Source organism: Etheostoma cragini, chromosome 1 (genome assembly GCF_013103735.1).
Source record: "Etheostoma cragini isolate CJK2018 chromosome 1, CSU_Ecrag_1.0, whole genome shotgun sequence".
Lineage (NCBI taxonomy): Eukaryota > Metazoa > Chordata > Actinopteri > Perciformes > Percidae > Etheostoma > Etheostoma cragini.
Window position 1 is genome coordinate 22,571,191 of NC_048407.1, and position 14,429 is coordinate 22,585,619.

General features: G+C 36.3%; 1 protein-coding gene across 1 annotated transcript in view; it reads right to left on the reverse strand.

Annotated features, from left to right (window-relative positions):
- LOC117948226 (CUB and sushi domain-containing protein 1-like) overlaps positions 1-14,429 on the reverse strand; it is a 306,260-nt gene that overhangs the window by 144,988 nt on the left and 146,843 nt on the right. Inside the window, exons 8-9 of the mRNA XM_034877777.1 lie at positions 13,768-13,892; positions 6,612-6,733 (exon numbers count right to left, since the gene is read on the reverse strand). Of these exons, the coding sequence (XP_034733668.1) occupies positions 6,612-6,733; positions 13,768-13,892 (247 nt within the window). The remainder of the gene's footprint in view (positions 1-6,611; positions 6,734-13,767; positions 13,893-14,429) is intronic.

Here is a 14,429-nt window from a genome sequence, read left to right on the forward strand (position 1 = left end):
AAGTAAACTTTCCATCCAGAATCTTATTGGCATCTATTTCGGCGTCTCGTGCTCGCCATCCACTCAAAATGGAACGTTACTACTCTTTGGCCGGCTCGCAAGCCCAAACAAGTGTGTGTGGCTTCCCTGTTGTTTTGTTTTGTTGTTTGTGTCCAGCTAGATCCGGTGTGGTGTTGTAGTTTCTCTAATGTTCCTAGCTGTTGCAACAACAAGTGAAAAAAAATAACAAAGTTTGCTAGGCCAAAAAGAACGGAATCTTGCAATAAAAAAATGTACGTCGTTAAAATGGGTTTAACTGACAGCACTAATAATTAATGATGTTTACCAAGTGCAATAATTTATTTTATTTGAACAGTTCATGTTACACACATAACATTTTATGTATTTTTAAATGATAACACAATGATCTATGAGAAATCATGTGTAAATGGCAATTACAGATTATTTGGTTTGCTGTTATGAAGATTCAACTGATAATTAAGAAACCTTATTAATGGTGAATAAATACTTTAAGCATCTAAAAAGATTATCTAAATAGCTATTTTCAGTGAACACTAGATACCAGTGTCAGATTAATCTTTCTTGATGCTTATTAATCATTAACTACTTTGCAACTTTATAGTAGCATTCCAAATAAGGTTTATCAATGGTTTACGGAACATTTATTATCAATTGACAAAGTATTTATTTACTATTTATAAACAATTTATTTTATATTCCACTAAACTAACGATAAAATTATATGGTATATGATATAAATGGTCGTATTTATATGCTTATAATTAGTAAATATTATATATCAGCATGTCACTGTTTGTTAACAGTAAAATAGCAATTAAGTGAAGTTCAATAAGCTATCAATTTACTATTTATTACTGATGTTACTATAACTTTAATTTATGTACTACCACCATTAAAAGAGGCCAGTGGACAAAACAGTGTGACCTTGGAGCATTCATGTATTACTGCGGACAGCCTCTTTTGGAAGAGATGTGTAATGTTCAGAGCTGAGAGCCAAAGACAGAGCTAATACAGTGAATTATGGTCAGTCGGACTGCCAAATTACAGTCAAAAGCCACAAAAAACCTTGAATTGAGATAATGTGCTAATTAGATAGCTACTGGTGAATGTCCTTCCATTAGCACTGACACTGATGGTTATTTACACTGCACTTTACGGATGCATTTTGCGAAGTCTGTGTGATCAAGTGATCACTGGGCTATATGGCCTGTACATTGTATAATTTGTACTGAATCAGAAATTACATTGTATCACACTGTGGCATCACTAAAAAAGTCCTACCACAAAAACAATATATAAAGGGTAATTTATATCTTGTTACATATATATATATATATATATATATATATATATATATATATATATATATATATATATATATATATATATATATATATATATATATATATATATATATATATATATATATACAGTATATAGCAACACTAAGTTCAAGGGACACATTCAGTTGAAAAGTTCCTATAATATTGAAAGAAAACTATGGTTTATTACAACTTATTATTGAGCTGTGCTCCTTAAAGAATTCTTGGTAGCAATTTAGCTAAAAATAGGCTTAACATTCAGATAATTAAACAGCCCATAACAGTTTGCAGACTGACCTCCAAGTTCACCTAAACCTACTATAGTAGTGTGCACAGTTGTTCTGTCAACTGATGAATAATTAACAACATTGCGGATGCACTCATCCTTAGTTTGACCTCCAAATTGTGGACACTGATATTGAGTTGGTTGGCTTATTTACAACATGAACAACCATCTGTCTGCAAGTGTTTGTTGCCCTGTTGATACAGTTTAGGCACAGACACACTTTAAAAGTATAATTTTAGCACCGGAATAAAAAAAATAAAAAAGATACCCAACCCTAGTAATAAGCCATTGTTTTCCTTTAATTTCAGTTTATAAATACCAAACTTAAAACTTAACCTTGCTTTTTTTCCATTAAATATTAGGTATTATGATTTCCTCCATCCAGGTTAAGCAATTGTGCTGACGTGTGCAGACACATTGCCCTGTCGTAAAATGAGACTGTATTCAATTTTATCATCCACTCAATTTTTGTATCAAGTAAAATTTAACAGAATCTGATAGAATCTCACAGAATGTGTCCTGCCAACACTCCAGTGATGATGATGATCCATGCATGAAAATGATCCAACATTCCATAATAACACATTACCACACACACACACACACACAGACACACACACACTAATATGTATTCATTAGGAAAAAGACAGCAATGATTAGAGGCCTAATGGGCGTGTGTGACGATGCGGTAAAGGGTGTATGTGTGTGAGCAGTCAGGCATGGTTCAGACTTGAACGAAATAATTATCTGTTTCATACTGATGAATCACATGACTGACAGACTCACAATAAAACACACACACACACACACACAACTAAGTGCTTTTTTAGCTGCGCCCCAAGTTGCGTCAAGTTTTTCTTCACTACTACCTGAAAGTTGACAGTTTACCCTACAACATGTTTTCACAACCTCTGGCAGTTAGCAATTAAGTTGGCAGACAATAAACACACAGTCAATATTCATGAAATCAAACACAACCAAGTGCCTGTTCACAAACTAACACAAATAATAACAGGCATCCACAAATAGAAACGCACTCACACTCAACAATTACAAACTATATTGATTGTGCTGCTTTTATTCAGAACTTAACAGTATGACAACAGACACAAAGAGCAGCCAGCATTACTTATTGGCTATTGGAACTTGTGCAGGTAAACCTACACAAAGAAAGGCAAAAAAAAACGCCCATATTTCAATAAAAACATTCATCTTTGTCTCAATTTTGTCTAACATGTTATTGATGAAAGATGTCATCTGGAATAATAGTCAGTCGGAGGCTGAGAAAGGGACAGAGGGAATAAAGGAGAGGAGACAAAGAGTCTGAAATGGCATCTAAAAAAAAAGAAAGGTCTACAGAAAGATAACTTTAATGTTATCCATCTTAATGTTATGCTTATTTATGCTGTCTAAATATCTTGTTCAGTCCCTGAATCTCTGTGCACTTTTTTCTAACCAACCACAAAAAGCACATATTTTTATTTCTGGGGAACGTTTAATCATCTCTCTCATTACCTGTTTATTCAAATGAAATCATGTTTTTTACTTAAAGAAGATGTGCTGCTTGTAAAAGAGGTTAAGTAAAATCAAGTAAGGGGCCTTTAAGCAAGGTGTCCATACAATGAGTTGACTGCTGAGAGAAAACAAAAAACTAGCTGATCATGCTAAAAAAAACTTCAACAATTGAGGCTCAGTTGAGGTCACAAGATTGAAATGCTAAAAAGGTAATATGAATATTCAGGAATATCCATAGGCAGCAACGATGTTCTTATACATAGATGAAGCTTATTCAGGAATACACCTTGGATTAACTTTATTTGTATTGTTCATTTTTAAACATTAGGACACCTGGATTGAAACTGGAATAAGGAAAGTGGTAAACATAACCAATATGCCTGAGTCTGATGTGTGATCCACATTTTAGAGAAAGTCTACAGATTCAAAGCAAAGCTCATTTTTAAAACCCGGTGGTGAAAACTAATGCAAGCATATACGAATCCATGACTGGAAGTTACAACTAGAAATGTGTGGATATCAATATTACAATGAAACCAACCCCCAGAAATACACAATAGATTAGTCAAATCTACAGGTAAACAAAAAAAAAATCAATAACGGCACTGTTTAGCTGAAATATTGTGCTTTATTTATTTATTCATCACATTGAATTAGCAAGGTTGAAATAATTATATTACCCAGGTCATTGTTTGTAGTTGCCATCTTCTCAATAAAGAGAGCAAGATGCCATGCACAGGCATTGTACTTGAAGAGCACTCGGCCTTCACACACCTCAGTGAAATTGTTATCTTTTAAATTGCCACCTGGTTTGAAGCACACTATTACTGTCAAAAAGGAACGCCAATATCCACACATTGATCTGAAAATAACCTTTAGCATTTACTTCAAAAAACATCAATAATGTATATCTGTGTAGAATTTTGTAGCAATTTTTCTTACATTGGAAAACCTCTATGTGAACCATGAATGAAAATGCGAATGTGTGGCATCATGACACGCTGGATTACTATGCCTAATACTGTGAGTGGTGGAAAAATGAGGATTGCACATTATGCATTATGTTTTTAAATGGGGTAAACTATGAAAGCAAAACAATTGTTCAACATATATATTGTATACAGTGCACTGATACATTAGTATAGTAGATGTATTGGCCTTCATTGGACTACATCATTAATTTAGACTCTTTTCTACTTCAGTCTAGTCTAAAACTGTCTTTATGCTCTTGTTTGCCTCTGTCCTTGTCTCTTTCTCTGTGTATGTAGATAGTGACATTCTGCAAATGCCAGCAGCTGTAGTAGCTGATAATCTGTCATTATAGCAAATTCTTAAAGTGCTCTCAAACCTCAAACGTTTTAAACACACACACACACAATACACAGAACAGATAAAAGACATTCCATCTGTCATAAGCTAAGGCTATGTGAATCTATTACACTCTATTGTATTGGATTCTATTTTAAACCCCAAGCAACACACACACACACACACACACACTGATATTTGCTTAACAAATAGGTGCTGGTAAATAGGTACATCTTTGCAATGGCTGTAAAGATGATGTCCCTTCTAAAAAAAAATGTCTTAAGGCACAGAACAGTCAAATCTGCTAGATTCTCAAAGATCTCAAAGTGAAAAATGCTGTGGCCCGGTTAGCTCAGTTGGTAGAGCAGGCACACATATGTACAGACGCCGCGGCCCCACGTTCAACTCCAACCTGCTGCCCTTTGCTGCATGTCATTCCCTCTCTTTTTTCCCTTTTGTGTCTTCATCTGTCCTGAGGAAATAAAGGCCTAAAATGCCCAAAAATAATCTTTAGAAAGTAAAAAATGCTTTCTCAAAATACAGAGATAAAGATGACAAGAGATGACGAGATCTCATGGATAGGTGAATGAGCTTAATCTACACAGACATGCAGTACATTAACACTTGGTTGAAACTTTGTCATAGCTTTATGTTGCCATTTCTCTATTAGGGTCAGAGAGAAACAGAGGTGAAAACAAAACGCCCATTTATCTCTCTTCCTTTCTCGCTCTCTCTACTCAATTGTATTTCACCATTTCCCCATCCTACCCCCTCAGAGGCTCAGAGGTGAGTAGACTCCATTTTCATCCATCTTTAGAGAAAACTTCAATGCCACATGTCAAATACCTGCTTGGACATTCAGTCTTTTTCATTTTCTCTCTTCCTGGCACTCGCATTTTAATAGTGAAGTAGCTAGCTGAACAATCAGCCCAGTTTTTCTCCTATATATTTTCACTCTCTTTTTTTTTCTCTGTATTTTTCAATGAACTCAATGCCATCTTGCAATCTTTTAGCATTTCCATCTCTGTACTCTCACCATATTCAAAACTTAACATTTTAGACAAATCTAAGTGAAAGAAGGAAAGAAGATGAGAGAAGGAGGAAGTAGCAGCGAAGAAAGCAGAGTAGATGAGGAAGAGATGTGAGAAGAGAGAAGTAAAGAGTAAAGAGCAGAGATATAAGAAATAGTAGTGAGAGTAGAGAATACAGGAGCTGGGAAAGGGGAGAAGAAGTGAAGACTGCGATGGCAGAAGATAATACCACAAAAGAAGAGAGACGTAATATGTTGTATTGCAGGTATATGAATTATTAATGTCTATTCAACAATGACTCAACAACAAAGTTGCCTTCCAAAAATTGGGAATGTGTGGTAACCATGAGGTAGGTAATGGACAAAAGAAGCAAAAAGAAGCCTAATACTACAGCCCTTCAACTTTCTAAACACTGGACCACGTAAGTCTATACTTGTGTGTTTTGTGTCATAGTTTCTAGTCTGGCTTAGAACTTCTCTACGGAAAGTCATGCTCTGTTTTGCGCCTGTCCTGACACAATCCACTTTAAATGTAATCTCTATTTGCCACAGGAAGGCTCGGGATACATTAATGTAATGTTTCAGACAACATTCATGCGTTTACACACACACACTCCTTTAGAAAATCTACAAAAAGAAAAATATTAGTACTATTCATCTTCAAATGGTATTCAAATATATTTGTCTTTTTACTTTATTCGTATTATTATTTCATGTATATTGTATGTATGTATATTTTTCCTAGTATTTCATTTATATTTATATTTTGTGCTTTGTGACTGATTTTGCTGCTGTAACACAGGAATTTCCCTTGTTTTTGGGATCAATAAACATCTATCTATCTATCTTTCTATCAATCTTCAAAAGATATAGTCGACATCCACTCTCTTGCAGTCGTATATGTATACTGTATATTTTAAATAAATTGTCAATATTGAACATTATTGACCAATTAAATTTAAAAAGTGGAGAAAACAGACAGGTAATATACAATACAAAAAAGAGAACAAAGCTTACTTCACCACATTAATAGTTTAAGAGTTTTTTTCACTCGTCAGGTTATAATGACTTATTTGATCAAAATGCCTGGTGAAATAAAGAGGGAAAACAATAATGAAAATCAGCTCACCTTCTCAGAGTCCATTGCAGTGATGACCCACACACAGTGTGCATTGTTCTCATACTGAACAGGGTAGTTGGGAGAAGTTATGACCCCTTTGGGCCCCCTTAGATTGCTGCCACAGGTACGAGCTACAGAAAAAGAAAGCAAAAGAGAGAGACAGAACGACAGGGGTTTAAAAAAAGATGAATGTGGCAATTAAAATTACGCTTACAGATTACAAATGGCCTCTTACCCTTACAAAGAGAAATAACAGAAAGAGGGTGTGGCAGTAACACAGAAACACACGCACACACAAAAGCACACACGCACACGCACACACAAACACACACACACACACAGTGATCTCATTGTCATATTTGTGGTTGAAAATATGTTAAATTATCAATGCAACACTTAAGAAATCAAAGACTTTTAAAATGTCCTGAATTCCTTTTCCATGTCTTCCTTTAACAGCATTTCACTGCTTGAGAGATTAAACTGATTACTCATTTTACTTCTACTTAGCCACTTTGATTCCTCTAATCGATAAACAATTTTAATAAACTTGTAAGTTATTCTTTCATTTTACTACTATTTTTACAGATCATTGGTAAACACTGATGTGAAACCTTTAACTGGTCATTCATTGGTCAACGATGAAACCCTTCTCTCTACGAGTATCCTATCACAAAGTGTTTCTGCATTATAAAATGTGGTTTTCCATCATCCCTCTCAATTAAGATAATGACACAAATAAAAATGTTTATTATTAACTTTATTATTAAAAAACTAAAAGTGAAGGTGAATGCTGCACCGGATATACTTGATAAAATTGGTCATTTTAAAACACTGAGAACACAAAATATATATAATAGTAATTACAGAAGGGTCAATAGATTGACATATAACAAAAATCTGTCATGACATTGACTGACAGATGACTGAAAGGGATAAAAACCAGAACTAAGACAGAGTTTAAGACAACAGTTTTTGAAAAAAAATTAACTTTCTGTTATCTCATTACCAAGAAGGATGGAAATGTCAATATTGTGGCAATTTAAAATTTAAAATAAACACGCTGCAGAGGACAGAGGGAAAAAAAGTTATTATTCTAGGAAGTGGATCCAATTGTACCAAAAAGGGAATATCATGAGCTCCACATATCCATTCTCTACAGGAGTTCTGTCTTTAATACCCATTTTGCAGTGGTTACAAACATAAAAATGCATAACTTGGTATAAGTACAAAACCAAGAGCCCTGTGCAAGGGAAAAAGTACTCTGGTTTGTGGTCTGAATAATTCTTTCTTTCCTACATTTCTCCTACCAAAATATTCTCTGCCAAATATGATGGTGGGGTGAATGAAATCAGCAACCAGCTTGCAAGGGTTAGTTAGAACCACATACTGCATGGTCATATTTTGGCGGGGTCAAGTCTGGCAAACACAGGTTCAAATTCAGGAAGGTCAAAATGACCCAAAAATAAAGAACAGCAAATTCAAAAACCACAAACCAGATAAAGTTGAATGTCACCGTTCCCTTAAAAACTGTAGGCTTCTTAGAGGAATGTTCCAATAATATGACAAACTGTAATAATGTCAATAATGTCAAACTATTCCTTTAATGTAAAGGAAGTAGGCTCCCACACACCTTTACATCACATGTCACATTACTCTATATTTATATATTTTGATTGTGCACAACAAAACCAAATATACAAGAATTAAATTGCGCTTTCATTACCATGAATATAGTGCCATTCAGCCAGCCAGTGTCAATACACTTATTTATGAACTTAAAATAATCTCAAAATAAAATAGCACAACGTGGTGTCAACATAAAACAAAGAGCTTTCAAGCCAAGGAGCGGAAGTTATTTCTGGGCAAAAACGAAATAATTTTACCCAGGAAACCCTTGTTTGTTTCTTGGGAGTTAGACTTAACGACAATCTCTTTCCTAAACTTAACTAGTCGTGTTATCTGTAACACGTCAACGTAGTAACTGTCAACGCAACATGGCGCTCACTTTTTCTGTCTAAATTCAGCTACCATGGAAGGACCTGGAACGACGGTCATCTGGCGGTGCATGTAGCCAGCTCACAGTTACCTATTGGCGGATAAACAACTGCCGCTGGTAGCCGGCGTCCCGGAGTACTGTAGCGGCTAAAAACCACCACCAACTGCTGCTCGGATTTTATCGCTCAATCACAGTATAAACTATTAATGTTACATCCCTTTCCAATTTAAGGTATATAATATATTGTCTACTCTATTGGGGTAGTAGCATTGATCACTTTGAGGGGGGAATACATATTATATAAATAATTCAACAGAGGCAGGGATATATAGACCAGAAAGGGGGAAATTCCATGCATACCCGCCGAAAAATCGCACTCTGTTTGGGGGTCTATGTAAAGCATGACTGACTACATTGTTAGAGCAAATCATCCAATTGCTGTTAGGATATTTTACTATGTAATAAAATACTGTCTAACAATATAACTTACCCACTTTTAAGAAATATTAGGGAAAGATTGGTATTTATTTCAAACTCTGTTGCTAAAAGCTTTAATACTTTTGCTCATGAAGAGCCTGCAGATTCCCCGTTATGCAGCATTAACAGCATTTTTTCATAATATCCTTCCGAGTGCTCTATTTTACTCATATTGATTTTGTCCTGTGTGATACTCAAGGTAATATTTCTTGCTTCAGTACCTCACAAAGTCATCAAAGTGTTATTGCCTTTAGGAGATATTTGGCTAAAATGTGTATTGTGTCAAAAGTACCCTTAAAACCCCCTCTCTTGATAATAGAATTATAAAAAGGCTTACTGCACATTTTCAGTCAGTTAGTTAACCAGCACTGTCACTATTGCAGAGGAAGTTTGATCTGATCATATATTTGCCCTTTATCTTTCATAATGCCTTTGCTGGAGGCCATCACTGCCATTAGAAGAAGGGAAGGCCAATGGCATGGAGGCAAAAACAAGAAAGGACACGAGAATAAAACAGATCAATAGTGGGGGTGACACGAAAAATGGGTGGAAATAGTAAAGTGAAAAAGTTTGCAAATACAGACAGGTTGAGAGACAAAGTAGAGAGATGTGAGGGAGAGAGGTTAGAAAGACACAAAGAGAGAGTATGGAGGGTGAAAGATAATCATGTGAAGAGAAAAGAAATTGAAGGAGGAAGGGCAAGAGGCAGGAGAAGAGACAGAGGTACAGAAAATACTACGAGAGAGAGAGTGAGAGGGAAAGGGAGAGAAGGAGGACCTTAGATGACTGATCTGCCTGTTAATTAGAAAAGAGAGCTGAAACACACTGTGTTACACCCAGGGACACACACACATGCACACGGATACACAGGAACACATTCATGGCGATTCCTCCCAGAGACCAGCTCCTAATTAACATTAATGTCTCAGTAGAGAATGAGAGAGGCTCATGGGTTTAAATCCCAGGAGAGTGATCCCACCAGATAACACAACACAACAGAGCTACAGTATAGGATTTTTTTAACCTTTGCCTGGCTATTGGTGCGTAACAGCCTATTTTCTTTATCTCTCTCTCTTTCTGTCTTTTGGTTGCTCTCTCTTTTTTTGCTTGTTGTATTTATTCCTCTCCATAATAACAGACGTTTTTTATGAAATATATCAGTACACGGTCAACCAATTTCCAGCTGACGCTTTGTTTTGCCATTTTGTCGATCTTAAAATTCACCTTATGAGTGTAGAGTTTTTTTTGTGGATTCTTCCCCTTAAATGTGATGTTTGAAAATATCATACAGATTTTCTGTATCTGCTTTTACCACTTCATTGAAGGAATATGAAATGTAATGCATACTGAATGAAATCCAACACCCACTTTATATGTGTTGCTGCACAATTTAAGTGAAAACTGTAGATGTGTTGTGTATCATTTTAAACCCATGTTTTTCTAGTTTAGTTCAGAGATTACTGCCTTTTACTAAACACTCACACTCTATTCACTTGATAACATTGTCTTTAGTATTAGTGTATAGCTTTTGCTGAAAACAGCTGCAGAGGGCAGGGTTTCAATAGCTAGGATAAGATACAACACAACCACAACATTTGGCTGAGTCAGAAATTCAAAAAAAGCAAGGAGGCTCCAGTCCACAGAAACTTGGAAAATAATACACTGTGACTTAGGGACAAACAGAAATGCTTCTAAATTAAATACTACTAGATGCATTTGATTCAGTGGCTACAAATAGGTTATATAAGAAGCCACTTATCCCACAGGCAATTGGCTTGCTCATTCCATATCATATTGTTTTTCTTAAATTTTATTGTATTACTCTGAGACAGTGTTGTCAGTAATATCTTAATAAAGAAAGTTGATTGCAAACCAAAATTAAATCCTTTATTTCTGATTTACTGCAACAGTAATCTATCTAACAATCATTGTTCAAGGTCACCTGACAAAAAAAGCATAATTATTCAATGAAAATTAGAACAGTGAAAAAAAAACGTCAACATAGGCCTTGGGAGTTTTGTGCAAATAATATCCACATCCTTCCATCTCTCTCATTGTCTCACCCAGCCTTCATCTGTCTTTTGACAAGAGTAGACAGTATCATGAAGTCAGGACGGTTCCTGCAGTCACAGACAGACATGTAGCCACAAAACCGGCACACACTTGCACTATAATACGATGTGACAGGGACCCTATAGTGTGTGTCTGAGTACAGGGACTGTCTGTCCGTCAAACACACACACAGCTCAAGGCAAATACTACTGCAGCTATGAGGTGTGTGTGACATTGTCCTTTGGACACTTGCTGTCAATGTAAGTGTGTGTTGTGTGTGCGCGCAGTTGGGTGTGTATGCTGTCTTTTTATTGTGGAGAAATAAACCCAACAGGGTATTGTCAGTAAACATGTGGGCAGTGAGAAGCCCTGCATCATTGCTCTGCCATTCACACAGTTATTTATTTAGTCACTCAGCCATTCAGTCAGAAAGTAAAAAAGGTTCTGTGATAGTATAGCCTCCGCATTAGCAAATACCACGAAAATAACTTACCCAGGCTCTTGTTAACTTTTTAAAAACATTACAAACTGGCATGGGATGTGTACAGCCCAGGAAAGGAGGGCTTTGCAGCGGAAGATTAAAACCGCCTAGAACATAAATGGTTCTAATCTATCAAGCATTAGTGACATTGGTGAGACAAGGTTCTGCGCAGAGCCCAAAGGATATTAAAAGACAAACCCAGCAACATCCCAGCAACAGCCTGTTCACCTTGCTGCGTCTGGCAAGTGATACAAAAGTGTCTGCTGCTGTACCACCAGACTACAGAGCAGCTTCTTTCCTCAGGCTGTGAGACTCACCAACAAAACCTTATCCTCCATGCTCCACCATGAAAAAAAAAAAGTTTTGGGTTTTCTTGTGTAGTATAAAGGGACTACAACTGCATTTTGTTGTGCAACCCTGTGTTGTACAATGACAATAACCTTGAACCTTCAAATATAGTTTTTGGTTGGTGTCTGCCAGTTAGTCTACATAACATGTCATAGCATGTCACCACTTTATGTACAACTGTTCATTCATCAAGCAGACTAACCTCAACTTCTAATACAGAAATATCAGAAAATAAATACACAAATAAATACTAAATCTAATGTATATAGCCTATGTCATAATTTAAAAAATAAAAAATATAGTTTAATTAAACACTTTACACATAGGTATTGGAATTGCATTAGATTGTCCCAGCCTGTCCGCACCCAGAAAACGACCATATGGGTCTCTTATGAAAGCAGCTTGTAACAACTCAAAAATACATTTGTTGTTAGGTGGCAATCTCTCGTGGCTGTTGTAATTGTTCGTGAGCAAAAACAAGGAAGTGATGTGACAAAATATAAGAGAGCCACATTTCACTTAACGACCCAAGTTGGAAAAGGTTTTGGGCAGAGATATAGAAGTTTAGAACCAGGCAAACATTGCAGCATTAAAAAAAGGTATGTAAAATCTCAGCAGTTATACAGAGAATGACAGACATTTAGCATGAATAAGGGCAAAATTATTCACCTTATCATGCAGCCCAGTCTCACGGCATTTTGTGAAATTGTCACATTATTTAATGTATTGATTTGTTTAAAAATCACGTTAATGTCATTATTTTAGTGTGTTGATTATAAATTTTAAAGAAATGTATTTCAATGGGAAGCCCATTTTGTGATAAAAGCCAAAAAACTTTATTCCCCTCCTAACCACAACCGTCACGTTGTTGTTGGCGTGTCCTTTCCCCTTTGACTTATTCCTGACCACAACCATGCCATTGTTGTGGCCGGCGCTTGGCGTTTCATTTCCTCGTTGTTGCGTGCCACAGAGGCCGCGGCTCGTGTCCTTGCGCCAGGGACCATATCATAGGATGGCTTCATTTTATCCTTTTATCATTCACAAACCCCCTGAAGAAACCACAACTAACAATTAATTAATTGTAATCACTAACTACTCTGGTTTTATGGTGAACATGCAAGTCCAGTTTCAGTGAGACATCGCCTACAGCAGTGGGATCTCTGATGACAGTTAAATGATACACAGTGTCATTTTCTTTAACCTTGGACCGATAATAGCTGGTCATTAGAGCCAATGGTTTAACTCCTATTTCCCAATAACAGCATGCTGAAGTGTCCTTAAGCATAAGACTGAATCCCAAATGAGCAGGACAGCACCTTGTCTGACATGGCCGCTAGCATCAGTGTGTAAATATCTTGTGTGTGTAAATGTATGGTACTATATAAATAATGTCTATGGATGTCAATGGGAAAATAAAATACAGTTCACTGTTCACTTGTTACTATGACTTTGCATGGCAAACTGATATTGAAGGAATGCTGTGAGAGTTGCAATGCAATAAGAATTTTTCCCCTTCATATTTACGCATTTTATTCATCATGTATACATCTGTATTTCTTTTCTTCATTTTATTGATGTGTTATGTAGTTCATCAATTATGCTATTTAAAAATGTACTCTGTTAATTAATGCAGCCAAATTAGTACAATGAATTTAAACAAAAAAAGACTTGGTGCACACTGATTCCAAGCAGCAGTCGTGTCCTTATCCTGGCGTTAGACATGAACCCATTGTATAAAAAGCTCAGCAGCTAATGCATGCACAGTTGAAAAGTCTTAAGAGGTTTCAGAGGGAATGACACATGAAACTTACTTCTGCAGATGGGTCTGTGGTCACTCCAGGCAGCCAGTGTGTCAGTGACTCGTTGGCAGGTGATACTTTTAGATCCTTGTAGTACATAGCTGTCATCACAACTGAACTGGACGCTGGATCCGATTCTAATGTAAGGGGACACAACAATAACAACACTTTAAAAAAGTTGTAATTAATACACTGATTTAAGCGCTAACGACTTTATGAAGGTGATATGGTGATACTTGCAGAAACCTCTGACATTACTGGTTATATCTTAAGGGCAGGAAGATAATTGGAGAAATAATGCATGAATGATGGCCCTGATCTAAATGATGCAGTGTCTTTTAGATCCCTGTGGAAGACAACCATCCCTACAGATTATCTAATTAGGATCTATTATTCCTCCATCTCTTTAAGACATTACATTTTTCTCCACAGATTTTTTTTCTTCTTTTTGTCTGCATTCTTTTGCTCTCTTCTCTTTTCTGTACTACAATCGTCTCGACCTTCTCTCTCATCATTTGATTGTAACATTCTTGTTTCCTCATTCACTCCAACACCCCGCTGTCTAACATGTGAGAGGGACATTCAGCCATCTGAGTGGAAGTCTGCATGGTGTCTTGTCTGTAAAGCTTAATGTCTCCTCCCTGCTGATACACACCACAGTCTACCACCTGGCC